The 22,301-nt window shown below is 44.1% G+C and overlaps 1 protein-coding gene across 1 annotated transcript in view; it reads left to right on the top strand.

Annotated features, from left to right (window-relative positions):
* The window catches only part of phldb2b (pleckstrin homology-like domain, family B, member 2b), a 59,598-nt gene that overhangs the window by 16,656 nt on the left and 20,641 nt on the right, over window positions 1-22,301 (top strand). The window contains exons 5-8 of the mRNA XM_062985809.1: window positions 7,842-7,961; window positions 10,970-12,090; window positions 18,529-18,777; window positions 21,347-21,484. Of these exons, the coding sequence (XP_062841879.1) occupies window positions 7,842-7,961; window positions 10,970-12,090; window positions 18,529-18,777; window positions 21,347-21,484 (1,628 nt within the window). The remainder of the gene's footprint in view (window positions 1-7,841; window positions 7,962-10,969; window positions 12,091-18,528; window positions 18,778-21,346; window positions 21,485-22,301) is intronic.

Raw genomic sequence — 22,301 nt, 5'->3', positions numbered from 1 at the left:
TCACTACACCGGAAGCTTGCTGGAACATTTACCCATTGTGTGCGTTGTGGGTTAAGACGGCCAGAGCGTTATTAGAGAGCAGAAAATGGCACAATCAGAATGATGTCAGATCATATATATACGTATATACACACGTAACTAATGTTTACACATTCTGACTTTTGTTGTCCACACGTTATTAGTCGAGTCTGAGTCGAGTCTGAAGTTGATGTGTGTACGATTAAGAAAGTTCCTTACCATGTAAAAATAAAAGTGCCCCCAACCCCTACCAAGATGCCCCCAACAAAGCAAAATGTTGCTAGTGCTATTTGTTTAAATATGTAGAATATGTGCTATACTACATAATTTGTATCCCAATTTTTGTTTGCTACAGTAAAATCATCAGGGATTTTCTTGGACACCAATCTTGGAGATGTGTCTCCTGACTCTGGCCTTTACCTGATAAGGTGAATGAGTTACGTATACAATCAAAAGAAAACACTACTTGTATCTAAATCCAACATGCATTCAGTCTCAACAGCACAAAGTGCACTCAGGACACACAAGTTTACAGATTGAGAAACAGCCACCAAAAATGTACAAAAAGGGCAAAGTTCTTTATGTCTGCATGACATAATGTTTACTGCAATCTGGCATTGATTGAAAATACACCAATCAGGTATAACATTTTATCAGCTCCACTTACCATATTGTAGTTCTACAATTACTGACTGTAGTCCATATCTGTTTCTCTGCATGCTTTTCTATCCCCCTTTCATGCTGTTCTTCAATGGTCAGGTGTGTTAGTGTGTGTTGTGCTGGTATGAATTTTAAAATACCGTGTCCACTCACTGTCCACTCTATTAGACACTCCTACCTAGTTAGTCCACCTTGTAGACGTAAAGTCAGAGACGATCGCTCATCTATTGCTGCTGTTTAGCTGGTCAAGTTCTAGACCTTCATCTGCCTACAGGGCGCTCTTGGCTGGATATATTTTTGGTCGGTGGACTATTCTCAGTCCAGCAGGGACAATGAGGTGCTGCTGTGTCAGATCCACTCATACCAGCACAACACACACTAACACACCACCACCATGTCGGTGTCACTGCAGTGCTGAGAATGATCCACCACCTAAATAATACCTGCTCTGTGGTGGTCCTGGGAGAGTCCTGACCATTGAAGAACAGCATGAAAGGGGGCTAACAAAGCATGCAGAGAAACAGACGGACTACAGTCAGTAATTGTAGATGGTAAGTGAAGCCAATAAACTGGACAGTGTGTGTAGAAACAAGGAGGTGGTTTTGATGTTAAGGTTGATCGGTGTATGTGTCTGTTTGGTGGTTTGTGTTGCCAAATACTGAACTATTACTTGTGCCACAACGAACGCTGGTCACTGACTAGCAAGAAACACCATCAAGTGGCATTTGTTGTGTTTTGAACAGTTTAAACTAGAAATATATCAGTATTTGGGAGTAGTTGTGTGGTTTGACTGGAGTGGCCATTGAAATGTATACGCTAACTACTGTATATTATGGTTATAACAGTCATTCTTTTGTTCTTTTTTCACCTGTCGACAGTTTAATACAGTTTAATACTTGTATTTTTGTGTTTATCTTTTATATAAGTTAAATATTCAGTATTATAGTTAGTTTGCATTCAGGTATTTTCTCCATCTTTCCTTTCCTAGCTTCCATTTTCCTTAATAGGTAGGCCAATGCTACGACCTGGAATGCATACTTCGTACTTAATAGTATGCCAAAATAGTACACACCAGTACGTAATACATACTACATAGTAGCCTAGTGTGCTGTTTTACACCCGAGCTGAAGTAAAAGTGGGCGGGGTTAGCTCAGCTTTCTCTTTAAGCACTACTTATTGTTCAGAACGGCTGCGCTCAGGCTTGAGTATGGATTTGCATTACTAGAAGTCACTACACTAAAGTTTTTATTTTACATATTTAAAGCTGTTTAATAAAGGAAAAGCTAAAAATTAATTCGTCTATTTGTTTTGTACTCGAGAAGTGGATTAATTAAAGCGCAGGAGGAAAACGGAGCCAGGGAGTGGGTTTATTTTGTGATGCGGATTAATATCAGAAGGTGTGGATTTCCATGAATGGGATCATTTAAAAGGTTTGTTTTTGTTTACAAATTAAATATGCATTAATTATGAGGTGGTTTGGGGCTCATGATTTGGTTAATATGCTTGTAGTTTGTGTAGATTATTGTATAAACTTGTTTTTTGGAGGATTATTAGTATAGTAAGTGCATCTACTGTAACTGAGCACTTTATTAGGTTCACCTATTTGGTACCTATATTTAGTGATTGTTTTACTTGGTGGGTATACAATTACTTTTTATCCACTTAACCTGATTTAGTAGGGGACTCATTTAGATCCCTCACTAAACATATTCAGCAATGCAATCTCTAATGTTGTAATGACTCTGTAATATGTGTTGTACTGTAGTAGGTGAAACAGTGTTGTTGGGATTTCTAAACACCTCAGTGTCAATCCTGGGAGGAGAATAGTGCTCCATGTAACAATATATAACATCCAACAGTGTCATATGATCAGAGGGTATTTCATTACTCATTACAATAATAAAGGGGTGTCAATTGAAAGGTTGAGAGTTCGAATCCCAGGTCCCAGCTCTGCCATGCAGCCACTGTTGGGCTCTTGCGCAAAACTCTTAACCCTCTCTGCTCCAGGGGCACCGCTTCCAAACAAGCTGGGATTTGTGAAGAATGAATTTTGTTCTACTATACACCAGTATATGTATATATAACAAATAAAGGCATTTTATTCATTCTATGATGAAGAAAAATAATAATAATGTCTAACTGTACACCTACAATCAGTGATAACAGTGTATGTGTTCCTAATAAAGACCCCAGTATGTTTAAACAATATGTAAATATACCAACAACACTACTGCACCTGATACACCTTTACCAGAACAACACACACTACCACACTTCCAGCAGTCACAGTGAGGTGTTTAAAAACTCCAGCAGCGCTGCTGTGTCTGATCCACTCATACCAGCACAACACACACTAACACACCACCACCATGTCAGTGTCAGTGCAGTACTGAGAATGATCCACTACCCAAATAATACCTGCTCTGTAGTGGTCCTGGGAGAGTCCTGCCCATTGAAGAACAGCATGAAAGGAGGCTAACAAAGCATGCAGAGATACAGATGGACTACAGTCAGTAATTGTAGAACTACAAATTTTATTTTTAAGAGCAAATTTAAGAGTTAATTAGTCAGTCAATAAACCCTTGGGGCCTGGAATAAACGAACGTAGTTAAAAATAAAGCTCTTTGACTGCCAGAAAATTGACTACATGTGGCACTGTCCCGGTCCGGTGACAACAAAGTCGAGCGTCGCCCGTAAAGTTGGATTAGACCGAGGATCTATTAATCCGTCCCTGTGAGCGGGTTTACGAGGCGGAATGTTTTGCAGGATGAAGGAAATTGCACTGAGATACAAGAAACCAACAGTGGAGCCGTATTAAATCTCTTAGCTCTGGAAATTAAATGTACTTTTTTTGGGGGTGGGGGGGGGTAATGATTTCCACAGGACCTGCTACTCTTCTCTTCTCCAAGGAGGTGACGCAATTGAGCATTAGGTATAAACTAAATCTCAACACAACACCTGGTATACCAGGTCTGTCGGCGTCCCTTTGTCAAAATAGCAGTCAAGGAAACACAGCTGGGTAGACTAAACACACACAGCTACAGTGCAGTGAAGGAACCCGTCCTTTGAGGTGTGTATATATATATATATATATATATATATATATATAGATTTTGTTCTTCATAGCATGATGAACCGTGTTTATCGTCTCTCAGATCACTTGCCGTACAAAGCGTCCAATCTGGCACATTGTTCTTATCTGGTTTGTTACGCAGCCATACCGTTAACGCCGCCGTTGTCCTATTTTGGTTCGTTTTCCTCCAGCCAGCCTTTGAAAGCGCGGAAAAATGTAAGAAAATCAGCCCGGACTTGCCAGCTCTCCAACACAGGAATGCATTTGAAGGATATACGGGCCAAAAGTCCAAAAGTCAGGGCTCTGGAATGTTAATGATGGTTAATTTTACTGAGGGCAATGAAAGGTGGACCAGGACTACAATTCAAAATTACAGTGGTTAGACTTAGACATATCTTAGGCAAGTTGAAGTATTTTAGTTAGTGATGGGCATCATGATGACTAGACAGGTGATTGAATTCCATTTGGCGTATGTGGTTCACGCAAGCTCAGGAGTCTGAGTGGTGTAGTAATCAGTATAGTGTATTTAAATGGTCATAATGGGATTGGGGCAGTCCGACCCACCTAATTAATACTTGGACCCCACAAAAATGGTAAAAACAACAGTTCGGGGGTGAAGGGATGGGCTGGGCTGTCATCTTGGGTGTTTCCCAAGATTTACATTTTCAGCATTTAGCAGACGCTTTTATCCAAAGCGACTTACACAATGAGCTGAACACGATGAGCAATTGAGGGTTAAGGGCCTTGCTCAGGGACCCAACAGTGGCAACTTGATGGTGGTGGGGCTTGAACTGGCAACCTTCTGTTTACTAGTTCAGTACCTTAACCACTGAGCTATCACTGGCCCCAAGATGCACTACACGTTGTCCTAAACATATACACTTAACATACACACATAAATTCTCCCTTAAAATATAGTGTATTCAAATGTTTATATTGGGATTAGGGCGGTCTGACCCTCCTAATTAATACTTGGACCCCCAAAACCGTCTCCAGACTATACCTGCACTATAGAAGAGATTTGATGCTTCCCAAGATGCACTACACGTTGACCTAAACAAGTACACTTATATAGTGTATTTAAATTGTCATAATTTAATTGGGGTGGTCTGACCCTCCTAACTGATACTTGGACCCCCAAAAACTATTAGTTCGTCTCCAGACTATACCTGCACTATAGAAGAGATTTGGTGCTTCCCAAGATGCACTACATGTTCTCCTAAACATATACAGTATATTGTATTTAATTGGTGATAATGAGATTGGATGGTCTGACCCTCCTAATTAATACTTTGACCCCACAAAAATGGTAAAAACAACAGTTTGGGGGTGGGGGGTCATTACTTAGTCTCTAGAGAGGACCTGCACTATAGAAGAGGTCTGGTGCTTCCCAAGATGCACTACACGTTGATTTATACATATACACTTGTTCAAATTCTCCCTTAAAATATAGTGTATATAAATGGTCATAATGGGATTGGGCGAACCCCAAAAAATGGTAAAAACAACAGTTCGGAGGGGTTCATTAATTAGCTAAACTGTAACCTCGGAAGAAACTTAGAAAGTCGATCACTTGGAGTACCACCTGGGGGCTTTTTAAATTCCAGTAGTACCACCAGTAGTACTTCAACCCCAAATCAGTGTTGGCAAGATTACAAAGTGGTAAGGTAAACGCTTTACCGTCCCAACATTTGCTGGGTTTTTTTATTTGCATTTTCCATACTGTCCCAACTTTTCCTGATTTGTTCCTGAGTTGTACCAGTATTACTAGCTTTGTTGACATTTACATTTTCAGCATTGGCAGACTATTGTAAGTCATCCAAAGCGACTTACAATACTGTGACAGTATACAATCTAAGCAATTGAGGGTTAAGGGCCTTGCTCAAGGCAACAACAGCAGCAACCTGGCAGTGGTGGGGTTTGAACCAGTGACCTTCTGATTACTAGTCCAGTACCTTAACCACTAGGCTACAGCTGCCTACTGTTGATGGCAGTAGCAGTGAGATTTAGTCCAGTCTAGCTAATCCCCAGCACCATGAATGCGTGTCTTGTCCAAATCTGTTCTTCTCTATTATTGGGCCAATTTACTTTGTTAATGTTTTTGGTTTAATTCGATGCTTCTTTGTCTTTGTCACACCCTGTTATCATAGATGTTTGAAATGTATGTACGGAAGTCAAACTTTTTGGTTTTAAATAACTTAAAATCACTTTTTCTTCACTTAGCAAGCAGAAACAAGCTCCACATCCTGCGCTCGGAGGTTTGGGGTTTGGTAAAGAGCACAAAAAGAGGTTCCAAATAGTTTCAACGATTTGTTATTCTGCTCTCTACTCTTTGGGCCTCAAAGCCACTGCTTTGCTTTTCTGTGAGCTCTCATTTCAGATCTGTGGAAAATACTGATGTGGGGCTGATTCCTCGTTCTCCTTTCCCTCCACCTCATACAGTATGTTGGCGTATGGTTGTTAATCAGTGAGGTGGCCAATTTTAGTTGCAGATGATTGGCAATGGAAATAATGTGGAGGGGAAACAGGGTATTGGGGGAGAAGATGGCTTGTGTAGAGGCAAGTTACAGGAAAGGCAGGATGGGCGATTACTTCTGACCCAGAGCATTAATTGGATGATTAAAATCTGATTATTTAAGTCTACTAGTATGTTAAAATGTGGTAGAGTACACCAGTATTTACAATATATTTACATTTTAAACCAGTCTATCTACAAAGAAGATTTTCATTCTATCACAGAATGTCATTTTACAGATAAATTAGGTAATAAACAGACTATATGGCCAAATAAATGTGGACACCCCTGCTAATTACACCAAATGCAGATCATTCTGGCCAACATACCTGACCTGGCACAGTTTTTACACTGAATGCGCTTCCTAATGCAACCCCTTCTGATTTTTATCCAGGCTTGGGACCGTGCACTTCATCCTACCCCACAGACATAGCCAATGCATTTTGCCCCCTTTTTACCCAATTTAGCATAGCCATTCCACCGCTGGGGATCCCAATGGTAGCCAAGGAGGGTGCTTACAGAGCCTTGAAGATCCCACCAATTATTTGTCTGACTAGAGGGCAATTTTGTTACAGGCACTTGCCGGTTGTGCCAGCTGAGATAATAACCAATCTGTGTAGCTGGCTGACTGGCCGATCTCAGCATTGCTGGGATTGGAACCCCAGATCTCAGTGGTAGTGACCTAGAGTGATTTAATGCTTAAAATTATAAATTAGCATCTAATCCTGTTCCAGATTGACTGTGCTGGTCCATAAAGATGTGGTGTTTGTGGTGAAGGAACTGGAGCCAGATTCATATTAATACCTAGAGTTTAAGAACGGGATGGCCAACAGGGTCACGGTTGAGCGTCCTCATACTTTCGGCCATATAGTGTTCCAAACAAAACAATACGCAAAGAGAAATGAAGAACTTTGCAGAACTTTATGGTGGTGATTGATGAAAACGCTGTTTGCTGGATCTGTGTGTACCTTCAGGACTCTGAGCCACAGCTGTCCAAACATTTCCAGACTCAGTCATGACCAGGTCATGACCCCGATGTAATGTTTAACACTCAAGTCAATGGGGATTGATGGACGATGGATGATGAACTCTACTGTCCAGCTTTGCTTCAACATACACTATCTGGACAAAAGTATCCGGACACCCCTTCTATTTTATTATTATTATTATTGATAATAGGTGTCTTAAGTAAATTATATTGATTTCAAACTTCTAACAGTTTAGGGAAGGCCTTTACTTGTCTACAAAGAAATGAAGAAACTCCAGTGGCCTGCAAAGAGCTCAGACTTCAACCCCATTGAACATCAATTGTGGCTTTCTTGACCAACATTACTGCCCAGCTGTGCAAATGCTCTTTTCACTAAATGGCACAAATTCCCACAGACATAAATCAAAGCCTGTGAGAAGCCTTCTCCAAAAAGTGGCTATTGTTAGGGCTGAAAAGATCACCTAGACGTTGTTCTATTTTAGTACCACCTGCTTTTGGAATGGAATGTCGCACATACTCGAGGTCTGGTGTCCAAATACTTTTGCAATCGATGCAATGTGCCTAAATCCATCTTATTTTCTTTGTAGGTTATTCCTTGTGTTTGGGTAAATCCTACTTCTTCCGTTTCAACCACCCGGAGGAGGCCAACCGAATGAAGAACATGCTTCCTCAGAAGAGTCCCGTATCTCCGCTGGTCTACAGCACAGGTAACTATGCCAGCTTTAACCAGGCACCGCCTATTATTTCTCCTTGTCTTGTTTGTTTGTTCTGCCTTATTGACGCTAGTCGACCCTTGTAGATGGAGTCGGCGTCAAGTGAGCATGACGAATAAGCATCTGGCAGGATGTGGTAGCTCCAGAACATCTAGAGTATTGGCACAACAGTGCAGAGCAAAACAGTCCCAGAATTACGGGTGTTCGGGTCAGCCGACCAGTGTTATGAGTTCAGTGGCGCTACCGGCCTGGCCGGGTGCTCAGCAGACACAACTCTTAGTGATTCAAGGTGGTCAAGGTGCCAGCAAGAGAGTCAGAGGATACACATAGGGCATAGTGTGTCCCTCCTTATAATATGGCTCTTTGGATCTTTGTGAGAATCCACCAACACACTTGACCCCTGTTGGAGGGAGCGGATTCTAGTCTGCGTCCCAAGAATTATGCCTATTTTTGCAAGGTGAAACCATGTGGCGATAATCAGTTCCTCTAGCTCTTCATGTCCCCATCCAGATACACAGCATGCTCCGAAATGAAAGACCTCCTTTGATTCTCCTCCATGGATCCGATATCTCAAACAGCCCCCATGTGGAGCCTCAGCAGCCGTGCGTATGAATTTAAGGGTTCGGTTACAGGTAACCAGGGTTCCCTTCTTTATCTCGGACAGGTGTGTGTTATCAGGCACCAGGCAGACACCCTACAAAAGTGGCCTTTGAAGTGCAAGCCCCGTCTGAGGGTCGTCGAGGGTCGGCTGTCTGAGAAACGCAGACACGGTTTGCGTGCCGAGCCTCGAGCCTTGAGGAATGCCGACCTTTTTACTGATGTGGTTTGTTATAGGTGGTGATTGATGGTCAGTCTGTAGGCTCTTTTGTCTTTAAAATTCCTTTAAGCGCCGGACCAACACTCAGATTTGGGGTTATTTTCTTATCCTTTGGCTTAGTGCGCATTTATATCAAAATTTTATTCATTACAAATTATATTATCAGCATAGCAATTTGAGTAACCTTAAATCATCTAGGAAAAAATATAACTTTCCTATGTTTCCCCCATGTGCTCGAGCTGGCGTGGACTCCAAGCCAAACCACAGCTGGAATTGGCTGGGATCCAGTCGAAAAATGGCTGCGGCAAATGCGACCTCTGCTAAGTGGTGGGGTGGGGAGATCCTTGAGACTCCGTCACACCAACTGGGAATTTGAAAGGACTGCATTGGAAGAACAACGGGAATTTGCCAAAAATAATAATAATAATAAGTGTTAGAATGCCATTTCTAAGGCTCTAGGACTCCATCAAAACACAGCGAGAGCTGGATACATGATGAATTCTTCACCTTTAGTATGTGGAATGGCAGGGTGTATCACCCTTAAGTTCCCTCCAGATGCACCCAAGGATGAAGTGTTGACAGAAAATAAATATTACCATATATAAGTACTTTGTAGTTCTACAATTACTGACTGTAGTCCGTCTGTTTCTCTGCATGCTTCGTTAGCCCCCTTTCACTCTATTCTTCAATGGTCAGGACTCTCCCAGGACCACTACAGAGTAGGTATTATTTAGGTGGTGGGTCATTCTCAGCACTGCAGTGACACTGACATGGTGGTGGTGTGTTAGTGTGTGTTGTGCTGGTATGAGTGGATCAGACAGAGCAGCGCTGCTGGAGTTTTTAAACACCTCTCTGTCACTGCTGGACTGAGAATGGTCCACCAACCAAAAATATCCAGCCAACAGCGCCACGTAGGGAGCGTCCTGTACCCACTGATGAAGGTCTAGAAGAGTGTCTAATAAAGTGGACAGTGAGTGTACATGGTATTTAAAAACTCCAGCAGCGCTGCTGAGTCTGATCCACTCATACCAGCACAACACACACTAACACACCACCACCATGTCAGTGTCACTGCAGTGCTGAGAATGATCCACCACCTAAATAATACCCGCTCTGTGGTGGTCCTGTGGGGGTCCTGACCATTGAAGAACAGGGTGAAAGCAGGCTAACAAAGCATGCCGAGAAACAGATGGACTGCAGTCAGTAATTGTAGTATATGGTAAGTGGAGCTGATAAAATGGACAGTGAGTGTAGAAACAAGGGGGTGGTTTTAATGTTATGGCTGATCAGCGTAATGTTAGGTACTCCTGATGTTTTTTGTACCTTGGTGTTTGGCTTGCATCAGTATGCGTGTTATGACAGGTCGTGTGTCAGGCATCCGATTTTTCCTTTGATCGGTCGACACCGTCCGGGCAAAAATCCCAGAACAGTCAGTCCGCATTCCCTCCAGAAGCAAAGCAGATGACGAGAAAGACATTCCACGTGTTTACCTCCGCTTCTGCGTCTGCCTTTGGCTCGGAGACGTCTAGGTGGGCTGGAGGAGGAAGCAAAAAATCAAGCCAAGCTATGCGTGGTTAACCGCAGTCGAATGAGAACGTTTTGTTTCTATTTATAAAACAGCTTTTCAGCTTTTCTGGCCTATTAAACAGCTGTTGGATTTGGATCATTTAAAGGTAGGTATCTGCTGGCGTTTCTTGCAAGGAAGTGCCAGGTTCGGCTCCAGAGTTTCAAAGGTACCACGTCGAGTTCCAAGGTACCACTGTATTCAATTGAAGAAGCCTTATCAAGGCAGGGGGTCGGGGTCGCAAAGAGTCCGACGTCCCCAGAATCACTGGGTCCAATGTAGTCACACACTCCGGACGCCGATCTATCTCAAGGCTTCAAACACTCCTTACCCTCAGACCTAGCCAATGATGTCAGTGTCGACACCCTTTTGGCTTTTGGGTCTCTTTTGGAGTGCCTCCTTTGGCTCCGGTTGCTGTCAATGTCAGTGGTAGTAGGCATGATATCCCTGCATCCAAGGGGGTCTACTCTGGAAAATCCAGTTACCTCTTACTATTTAAAAATGCCACCAGGTAGACTGACCAAAGTAAATTGCCCCTAGACGGAGGCAAGTAGAAATCCGTGCCCTTTCCAGGCCGTTTCCAGTGTTTTAATCATTTCTTTCACTATTTTTCACTCCCAGATTACATGAAGTTCAGCAGCGATTTCAGTCACAGCGTGGGCAGCCCGAGTTCCAGAGACATGCGGTCCGTCTCAGAGCTCCAAGAATTGATGGACACCCTCCAGAGGAAGAAACAGGCTCTGGAAAACAGCCTCCGCACCAACGGAGACAGTAGCCCGTCTTACTTCAGCATGAGGCAGTCTCCCCCTGCCACACCTAACACCTCAAGCCCCATGTCGTTTTATCAGGAGCAAGCCAGACGCCTGTACACCTCGGAAAGGCCGCCTCTCGGATTCAGAAGTCCCGTCCAGTCGTCTAGCAGCATGCCACCCTCGCCACGCCGCTCTGACCCCAGAGAACTCAACGGATCACTTTCTCACTCGCGACCAATGAGTCGCAACCAGTCCCAGGACAGTCTTCTAAGTGTTCCGGATATCCGTCGTGCCCAAACGCCAAGCTCTGTGCTCTCCTTGTGGAATGGTTCCACCTCCCCAGTGGGGGATTCCCTTCCTCCAACGCCAGTGGGTAACAGCGGGGCAGCTAGTATGCCCTCCAGCCCACGGTTGGCACGCAGGTTTCAAACGCAGGACGCAGGCCGTCCAGAACCGGCACCTCGCCAAAGGAAGTACTCGACTGGTTCCCTTACAGGCATGGGAATAGTCACCCACAGTCGCTCCCTACCTCGTTTATACAGGCCAGGTGAGGCACAACTCGCCCCTCTGACCCAACCTTGGCCCCGCTCTTCGAACACCCTCGAGCCTGGGCATCAAAACGGCAATTCGGATGTTGTCTCCATCTCCCTGTCCACCAGGTCCAACTCCAGCTCCAGCTCCAAACCGACTCCCCCTCGTCCCGACGTGATTGTGCCATCGAACGCGAGCACGAGCCCACGCCAGGTCAAGAAAGTAAGCCTAACGTCCAGCAGCTCCTACTCGGATTTGGAGAGTCAGGTCTTCTCGTCGCCGACCCCCGAGCTGGGAATAGGTGAGAGGAGGCAGTCGTTTGGAAAGGCAGGGATCGGCCCGCAAGGCTTCCGGGAAAGGAAGGGGAGCATCAGCTCGCTCAGTGGGAAGGAAGAGCTTCAGGATTATCACCAGAGACAGAGAGACGAGAGACTGCGAGAGCAGGAGGTGGAGAGACTGGTGAGAACTTTTTTAAGTCATTATAGCGTGGGGTTGAAATATTCGAGGGGACAAAATTAGGTCCTACTGGTTAGGGTCACAGTAGTACCCCTATTTAGTACCCCATTAAGCCATGTTAAGCTTTTTCGACTCTCTTGAGGAGCTAATGTCCAGCATTTATCAGCACTTCGAGCGGCATAATGCAAGTTTAAAAGTGAAACCACCACACAGTGAAATAAATATAGCTAAGTCGCCAACTACATCTTCTTATCACCAATAGTAACATCTGTAACAGCAGCACAAATGCACGCAGGCAGGTAATCTACACACTTCGCCATCATGTTACAACTCTTCACTTCCAACGCTTGGCTCCCAAAATTTGGTGGAACCTGAACGGAACCGGTTCAAGAACCGGAGTTCTTTCGGTGGAAAAGCGCTATAGGTGTGGCGTCCCCAGAATCACAGTGTGCAGTGCAGTACCATACCCCGAAAAGGACATCGATCCACCGCAGGGCCTCAGCCACCTTCCCCCTTGAGACATAGCCAGTCATGAATGTATGTAGACCCTCGACCGGGTGAGATGTTCACAAGTCACAAAATACGAGTCTGAGTCAAGTCTTAGGCTAGAGTTTGAGTCAAGTCACGAGTCTTTAGGCTAGAGTCTGAGTCAAGTCACAAATCTTTAGGCTAGAGTCCAAGTCAAGTCACAGCATTTCTTACTAAAAATTACAATCAGAAGGTCTGATTGGTTCAGAAAGCGGTCCTTCAACCATTAGCGCCAATTATTTAGGAGCGTTCCATTCACCCCAGTTGTTCCTGTAAAGTGCACTATGTAGGGTATTCCACCTTTTTAAGTGAGATTCCAATCCAAAGGTAATGAAAATGTTCTAATGAAGTGAACTTGTGTAGGGAGTAGGGAGCGACGCTTCATCACTACGCCGGAAGCTGGCTGAAACATTTACCTATTGCGTGCGTTGCGGGTTAAGACGGCCGGAGCGTTATTAGAGAGCAGAATATTTATAATAATAATAATAATAATAATTAATAATATAATTAATAATAATAATAAGAAGAAGAATATAATTAATAATAATAATAATTAATAATAGAATTAATAATAATAGTAATAAAATAATACAATTAATAATAATAATAATAATAATAATTAATAATAATATAATTCATAATAATAATAATTATATATATATAAAATTGTCACACGTAAGACTTAATAATCAGATCAGCTTTATATTAGATGCTAATCCAAGGGCAACCAACCACTGATCTAGTTAAAACGTTCCATTTTTCTTCCTCATCTTGCTCTAGATTTTGAACAATCAGCGACTTAATCATAATGGCTGAGTAAGCAGACTGTTAGTGTAACAATGCCCTTGGAAGCGGAGTTCGTACAGTATAATTCTGGTCCCTGTAGGAGGTCAGGAATAAAGAGGCCCACCTAGCTGTGTATTAACCTCCCTAAAACACATCGTGAAATTCCACCGTCTTAATGACACGTAACCGCCATCTGCTCTTTGTAGTAGGAACCACGAGAACTGAGAACTCAGGCAGAGGTGGAGTCCCGTTCCCCTCCTATTAATAGACAACCCTGGACCGCATTTACTTTCACCGAACGTGGCCGCCCAGACTCGCTCGTTCCGGGAGGCCCACCGCTGAGGCGGACAGGGCTGCCGGTCCTCCAAACGAAGTGGGATTCTGATGAAAGATGGTCGTGTTTGCTCCGCGTTCCCGTTTTTCCGGGGGGTTGGATCCGGACCCGAGGTCCTCGCCGCTCGCTCATTAGTCATTACAGGCCTGTAGTTGTGGTGGAGGTTTACGGTTGTGGATTAGAGGCTAGTGCTAGAGAGGATAAACACAAGCCAATTGGAGTTGGAGAGGATTACATGTGTGTAGGCTCATATGTTTATAAAAACATGTTATTACTACCTTGTGCCTTCTTACGCTCTTTGAGAGTAACACTTGGTATATACACTGATCAGCCATAACATTAAAACCACCTCCTTGTTTCTTCACTCACTATCCATTTTATCAGCAGCACTTTGTAGTTCTACAATTACTGACTGTAGTCCAACTGTTTCTCTGCATGCTTTGTTAGCCTTGTTTCATCCTGTTCTTCAATGGTCAGGACCCCCACAGGACCACAACAGAGCAGGTTTTATTTAGGTGGTGGATCATTCTCAGCACTGCAGTGACACTGACATGGTGGTGGTGTGTTAGTGTGTGTTGTGCTGGTATGAGTGGAGTTTTTAACTACCGTGTCCACTCACTGTCCACTCTATTAGACACTCCTACCTAGTTGGTCCACCTTGTAGATGTAAAGTCAGAGACGATCGTTCATCTATTGCTGCTGTTTGAGTTGGTCATCTTCTAGACCTTCATCAGTGGGCACATGACGCTGCCCACGGGGCGCTGTTGGCTGGATATTTTTGGTTGGTGGACTATTCTCAGTCCAGCAGGGACAGTGAGGTGTCTGATCCACGCATACCAGCTCAACACACACTAACACACCACCACCATGTCAACGTCACTGCAGTGCTGAGAATGACCCACCACCCAAATAATACCTACTTTGTAGTGGTCCTGTGGACAGTGCTGACCATTGAAGAACAGGGTAAAGGGGGGCTAACAAAGCATGCAGAGAAACAGATTGACAACAGTCAGTAATTGTAGAACTACAAAGTGCTTCTATATGGTAAGTGAAGCTGTTAAGCTGGACAGTGAGTGTAGAAACACACACTTGATCTACTGTTCATTGTTTGGTCACCCATCCGATCCAAGGTGACCGTACCCCGCAGTTGTCTGGTCTTTCAGGGGTCAAAGTTCACGCCCCTACTTAACCCTCCAGGTTTCAAGTCTAAAGGTTAATCCCACTTTCACACTTATGTTTACACACTTGTGCCTGTTTGTGTCAGCGTGTTTTGAGTTTCGCCCACGCCACCTCAGCCCCTTCCTTTAATTACAGCCCTCGTTCTTGCTAAGCTTTCAAAACACACCAGCTTTTACCATGTTAAATAAAGCCAGCATGTGTGTCCAAACCGTGTATATTGGTTTGGTAAGTCGCTGGTATCTCCGCGGGGTCAGGGTTAACATCCCGAGGGGGAAGATATCATCCGGTCCTTTTTAATAATGCCCTCCAGTGGGGCAACACCAGCTGCTGAGTTAAACCCTGGAACCGTGTGACATGGCAAAAAGCGGAAGGATTAAATCACTTGGCTACTATATTTCCGTCCCCAGCGCCACTCGGTGCCAGGTCTCTTTTGGGTGGCGTACAGTTTCACACACAGCCCACTTCTTTAGAGGCGCTCAACCTGTCCGGCGTGTTACAGTTCAGTCCTGACAGTCTGGTCCACTTGGTCAAGCCGTCTGTGATCGTGTATTAACGGGTTTGGTTTTGATTCTGGTTGGTTCTTGGTGCCACTGTGGGACCAGTATGCACCTTGACCCCATGACTTCTGGCACTATCTACATGGTGAGTGTGTTTTTTATTAGATTTTTGGAGCTTGAACCCTTTTAAATAAGTCAATGTGAGGTATATGAGGTTCAAATCTAGGCAAATAGACTTAAAAGTATGTTATGCATTTGGTGGTTCTGTCATTTATCTTTGTGGCTTGGTCTCCTAATGATTGACTGTACGTTCGGACTTCTCTGTGTCCATATAAACAGGGCTAGTTTGACCGCACCCTCAGAAAGTAAATGCACACTTGGGTGCAGATTGTGTCAGTATGGTTTTATCATCTAGAGTCCGAGTCAAGTCATGAGTCAATATAATATACAAAATACATAAACATATATTGGAAATGTAGCATAGAAATAAACAAATAATATGTACGTTCAGATTAAAAACAACAGACTAGCAACTGTATTTTGCTGTTTTACTTTGTGCCTTTACTTTCCTAGTCATTGTGCAAATGAATGTAATTTTCGTAACGAGAAGGTACCAGTTAAAAGCTTAAACTGATACGTTTTGTTTTCATCGCAAAACAAAAGCGAGCGATAAATCACAGCACAGCGGCCACAATCCAAAACACGGCAAAAAATTCATAACCGCTGCTTACCTTAGCTTATGTTCTTCCAAATGCTATTAAATGTATAGCCGTGTGCCCCATTAGGAATAGAATTCGTTATTTTGTAAATGTGCTTATAATTAAAAACCTCCAAACTTTTCCCGGTTGTGAAGTACAACACGTTAGAAACTTGTTAGAAAGCCGATCAAGCGTTTCATTGACAATCATCTGTGTGCTGCAAACTGAATAAATGCAAATAACTAACAATGCATTTCTTACTAGAAATTACAATCAGAAGGTCTGATTGGTTCAGAAAGCGGTTCTTTCAAGCATTAGCGCCAATTCTGTAGGAGTGTTCCGTTCATCCAAGTTGTTCCCGTGAAGTACACTACGTAGGGTGTTCCAACTTTTTAAGTGAGATTCCAATTCAAAGGTAACGAAAATGTTCAAATGAAGTGAACTTCAAACTGTGTAGGGAGTAGGGAGCGACGCTTCATCACTACACTGGAAGCTGGCTTGAACATTTACACATTGCGTGCAGGTTAAGATGGCCGGAGCATTATTAGATAAATAGATATGTATATATATATATATATACATAATTATCACACGTAACTAATGTAACTAATGTTAACACATGCTGTCGCTAGGGACTCTTGTTGCTTACGAGTCATTTTTTTGCGAGTAATGAGTCGAGTCCGAGTCATTTGAAATGAGTCCGAGTCGAGTCTGAAGTCGCTGTGACCCCCTGTCAGGTCACAGTTTTGGTTTTTGGCGCGACATTGCCAAGAGACCCTGTGTACTTTGTAATGAGTGCACTCAAACTAGCCTTATTTATGTGGGTCATCAGCTGTCTTCCAATAATAAGAATAGCAGAAATCGCCGCTCAGGTGGCACAGCGGTAAAAACGTACGCTAGCACACCAGAGTTGGGGTTTTGTATACATCGAATCGAATCTCAGCTCTGCCTTCCGACTGGGCTGGGCGGCAGCATGAACAATGATTGGCTGTTGTTCAGGGTTAGGGGTAAAAAGTCGGATCATAGGTCCTCATAACTGGTGCGACTGCAGCCCCTTCTGGCTGACCGATGGCGCCTGCACAGGGCTGAGGAATAATGCTGATGGGGGTGTGGCCCTCCGTACACAGTGCCCGTCGGTGTATGAACTCGACTCCTGCGGGTGAAAAATTGCAGTCTGTTCTGACTGTACGTGCCGGAGGGGGCGTATGTCCTCAGTCAGCGGTGAAGGGTCGAATCAGTATAGAGGACGCAATCAGGGTAATTGGACACGACTAGATTGTGTGTGTGTGTGTGGGGGGGGGGTGGAAAAAAAGACCCCTAACTTAATCTCAATGAACATCTATGGGATGAACTGGTACATGGACTGTGAGCCAGGTCTTTTTGTCCAACGGTGCCTGGGTGACTCCTATTGAATCCAGCTGTTTATTCCAGCCCTAGTTTGCTATGTACAGGAAGTCGATGTCTGGTCCTGATGTGCTTGTTTCAGTCTCGTGTGCTTTCGTAAAACTGTTCCAGCCTCAGCTGCAAATGAAGTAAATCCGGGTTCGATTCTTGTAATTGACTCTACATGGACTGTATCGTCAACGCACATCTGGATGAATCACGGTTCAATCTGTTGGACGACTTATTTTGGCTCAGAGTTCAAACTCGAGCGTCGTAGTCGGATTTAATCATTTATTCCAAGGCAGAGAAAGTCCTTTCCGGCTCTTGATTAGGGTCAAAGCAGATTCCCGAAGGATGTATGTTTATTTAGCGTTCTCTTCCGCTGGGAAGACTGGTCTTTGCACTCATTTGCACTTGTTGGTCGTTTATCAGGTATGTTTACCATTTTGGTACACTGGCTCCAGCCCATCTATTGCTATAAACAGTCCATCAGCCCCCCTGTACCCCTTTCCATCAGTGTAATTGGACCTTCATTGGCAGGCAACAATTTCTGACTGCTTACTTGCTAACACTAGTACTTGATCATTAGATTCGAAGTGAGACTACCTGGTAGAGTTAAATCAGTATTAACAGGATGGGGGTCTGTCTAAAAACTTAGTGATCTCTCTACATAGATGCATCTTACGTCACCCTACACGCCCCCGAGAAGAAGGCTGTCCGAATTCTTAGATCTTTTAAAATGCTGCCTACTAAGGTGCCTTATTTCTGACTATAATCTGACTGAATGATGAGGAAGCAAGTCGATGTCTTATTAGAATCCTCTCTACTTGGGCAGCTGCCTAGGTAGGTAGGCAGTAGGAAGCAAGGCAGCTCGCTAGGTTTTCAGACAGACCCATAATGTGTCAGGAATAAACTACCAGAACTCATCTGGAAGATTTCAGAAGAGGTTCAAAGTATGGTGAGCACCCCAAAAATCCTTTACAGCATAAACACAACCAAACAAGAGCTTATATGGTTTGTTTACTCTGTCCTTCAGGAGCGTCAGCGTCTGGAGACCATCCTGAACCTGTGTCTAGAACGGGACCGGAGCGGCTCAGCCGTGGCCGACCTGCAGAAGATCAACAAGGAGCTGGAGAAGCTGCAGGTAACCGAGGAGGAAACCGTCTTCTCTGATTCTGTGGAAAATGGCTTTGGGGAGAGCCAAAGAGATGTCAGGGCGGAGTTAAGTGCTTTGGGTCCACGCAGCTCCACCCCTACTCCGTCCCCTCGACAAGCACGGAACAAGGTGAGCTGTCGGTAAATACTTGCTTTGTGCTTTCTGCAATTATCTGCTAAATCTTTCATGGTCAGGCTACATTCAATGTGCCAGCAAAGCAACCCCAAAACATCATTGAGCCTCCTTCTTGTTTCACAGCAATCTGTATGCTAAACCCAGACCTCAGAGTAACCACTTGAGCCCCTTTCTAAAACCCAGATCTGTAATACTTGCCCTTGTGTGACAGATGTGGTAGATCAGAAAGACCGAATGTTGTTTTTAGTTGAGTAACGCCTATAAAAATATGCAATACATGATTACACCTGCAATCCATACACAGAGCATGGACTCATAACAGGCCACTTCAGAATGGTCAGATGTTTTCCTTTCATCCATTATCCCAGAGCTTTCTGACACCAGGCTACATTCACTGTTCCCTGAGTGAGTAAAGCAACCCCAAAACATCATTGAGCCTCCTTCTTGTTTCACAGCAATCTGTATGCTGAACCCAGATCTCAGAGTAAGCACCCGAGCCCCTTTCTAAAACCCAGGTCTGTACCCTTATTTGCCCTTATGCCACACATGTGGTAGATGATGGAGATCAGAAACAACAAATGGTGTTTTTAGTTGAGTAACGTCTATAAAAATATGCAATATATGATCACATCTGCAATCCATACACAGAGCATAGACCTATGTTTTCCTCTCGTCCATTATCCCAGAGCTTTCTGACACCAGGCTACATTCACTGTTCCCTGAGACAGTAAAGCACCCCCAAAACATCACTGAGCCTCCTTCTTGTTTCACAGCAATCTGTATGCTGAACCCTGATCTCAGAGTAACCACCCGAGCCCCTTTCTAAAACCCAGGTCTGTAATACTTTCCCTTGTGTGACAGATGTGGTAGATCAGAAAGACCGAATGCTGTTTTTAGTTGAGTAACGCCTATAAAAATATGCAATATATGATCACATCTGCAAGCCGTACACAGAGCATATGGAACCAGATGCTGGAAATGATTCTTTTCTTCATCCAGCATAAATCTGCCTCACAGACACATTTTTATTCTTTTTTGATCTTGTTTTTCCATGCTTTGGGAGCCGCCTGCATTTGTACATGAATTACTCATAACATGTGGTCTACTTTTCATCCAGGTTCAGATTATTAACAAACTGTCTAAGCTAATAACTCACAAACAAGTGCACTTTTCTTGTTCTAATTAAACATACAGTATTCATAAATCATTCACAGGCGGGGCTGCACAAATGATGTGAATCTTCGGACATCCGGGGCAGAAACCCACTGGATTCTTTCTCACTTTCTTCTCCCTCCTGCTTCATTATGTAACAGTGCTGCAGGTCTGCGACTCACTCGATAGCATAAACTGTGCCGAACAGAGATAAACATCAGTTTCCTAATATAGAGAGTTCACGGAAGAGTGTTTGTGTTAACGTGGGGCGCACATTAGGCACACGTCTTTTATTCAAAGTGACATCATATTGTTGAAGCAATCCAGGGTTAAGGGCCTTGCCCAAGGACCCAACAGTGACAGCTTGGTGAGGGTTTGAACCAGTGACCTTTTGGTTACGAGTCCAGCAGGCTATAACTGCCCTCTTCCAAGACTGTTGGTAAAGTAGAAGCAGCTATTATACATTCAATTATTCTCAATGGGCTTTTCAATGGGCGCAAGGCACACAGTAACACCCTGGACGGGATGCCAGTCAATCGCAAGGCAGACACACATACACACACACATACACACCCATTCACTTATAGGGCAATTCAGCATCTCCAATTAACCTGACTGCATGTTTTTGGACTGTGGAAAGAAACCGGAGCTCCCGGAGGAAACCCACGCAGACACGGGGAGAACATGCAAACTCTGCACAGAAAGGACCCGGACCGCCCCGCCCCGCCTGGGGATCGAACCCAGGACCTTCTTGCTGTGAGGCGACAGTGCTACCCACTAAGCCACCGTGCTGAACAGCTATTAAATGTATTCTTATTTCGAATATCAGTTCTGCTACCGGCAGGCTGGGCGCCTAGACAGACACCGATTGGCTCGTCCGTAGGGTTGGATTGCCGGAAGGGATTCCTCATAACTGATGCAATTAAGACCTCTGCTGGCTGACCGATAGTGCCTGCATATAGACGGGGGATAATGCAGATCAGTGCGTGACTCTCGGTACACCCCATATGAATCCGCCTAGTGCAGGTGAAAAGAAGTAGTCGGCTACTGCACTTATGTCGGAGGGGGCGTGTATTTGTCACGGCTCTCCTCAGTCAGGACTGGAGGTCAGCAGCATATGACTAGATTGGGAGGAAAATGGGGGGGGGGCTCTTCAGATATATAGAAAACATAGCATGTGTGACAGCATGAGAAGGAATGTGTTTAGTAATAAGCCGAAAAAATTAGCAGGTCCTCGAGTTCCGGCAGGTGGAATCTGAACCAAGTAGTGCACTGTATAGCCGATACAAGGTCATATAGGATTTGCCCGAACAGCTGGAGTCACTACCAATCACTAGTTTCTATGTCAGTTTATAAATATTTAACCTGCTTGGACCCGATAAACCCAGTAACCATGCGATGTTGTCGGCAGGTATTTGAGGAGGAGGTGCGGTCGAAGCAGGAGGTGACGCGTATAGAAGAAGAAAGGATCCAGGTGTTCAATAACATGGAGGAGCTGGAACAGAAGATCAAAGAGCTGGACAACCAGATGGACGAGTCAGAAAGCGAGGTAAAGAGGGAGGGGATGTAATTTTGGGGAGATATTTCAAGTACGTAGACACGTGGCAGGGCGGCGAAAGAGAAAATCGGAAACCTATGCTGCTATATTGCCACGTCCCATATTTTCTGTTGCTGGAGTTAAGGTTAAGGTTAGGGTTAGGGATAGGGTTAGGGGTTTCCTGGAGAAGAAGATGTTTGTACTTGAATTTTACAAGGGTGGAACCGATAATGTCCCAGATTTTATAGATAAAGCTGACAAATTTTTGCCTTGACTTTGAAATGACCCCATGATCCTAAACAGCCGAATTAAATACAGTTTCCATTGGCGTACCCAATTCGGATATACTGAACATCCCTGGGCGTGACTTGTCAGCCAGCTGACGCCTGACATGCCTCCACAGGCACGTGATTCCTTACAAGGAGTCTCAGCATTTATGGAGGAACACACTACACTCTCTGTATTCTTCCACCTTTCCTTTGTATGCCTTCACAACTGAAGTTGTGGGGTGCATCTGCAAAATCTGCAGACTCAGTTATCCATAAATGCAAAGCTGCTGTTTCACTTAGACCTACATTTGCTGTGTTTTGCCTCAGCTGAGGGTTGCATATAAAGAATTTATATGCAGTAAGGCATTATAACAGCCCTATAAACGTTTTCATTGGTTGTGAAAGGTCTGCTCCTGGTCCAGTAGTTTGCAGTAGTTGAACAGCACACAGCGTCTTTATAAGATCACCAAATGAGAAAATTGCACCTTTAACAGGCGTCTCAGACTATGAGCTAATATCCATTTAACTGGGTTTATAGGTGGTCGTTAATGACCTCAACA

Source organism: Trichomycterus rosablanca, chromosome 23, assembly GCF_030014385.1.
Source record: "Trichomycterus rosablanca isolate fTriRos1 chromosome 23, fTriRos1.hap1, whole genome shotgun sequence".
In the NCBI taxonomy this organism is placed as follows: Eukaryota; Metazoa; Chordata; class Actinopteri; order Siluriformes; family Trichomycteridae; genus Trichomycterus; species Trichomycterus rosablanca.
The sequence above is the reverse complement of the archived record's forward strand: the minus strand, read 5'-3'. Positions and strand labels throughout refer to the sequence as shown.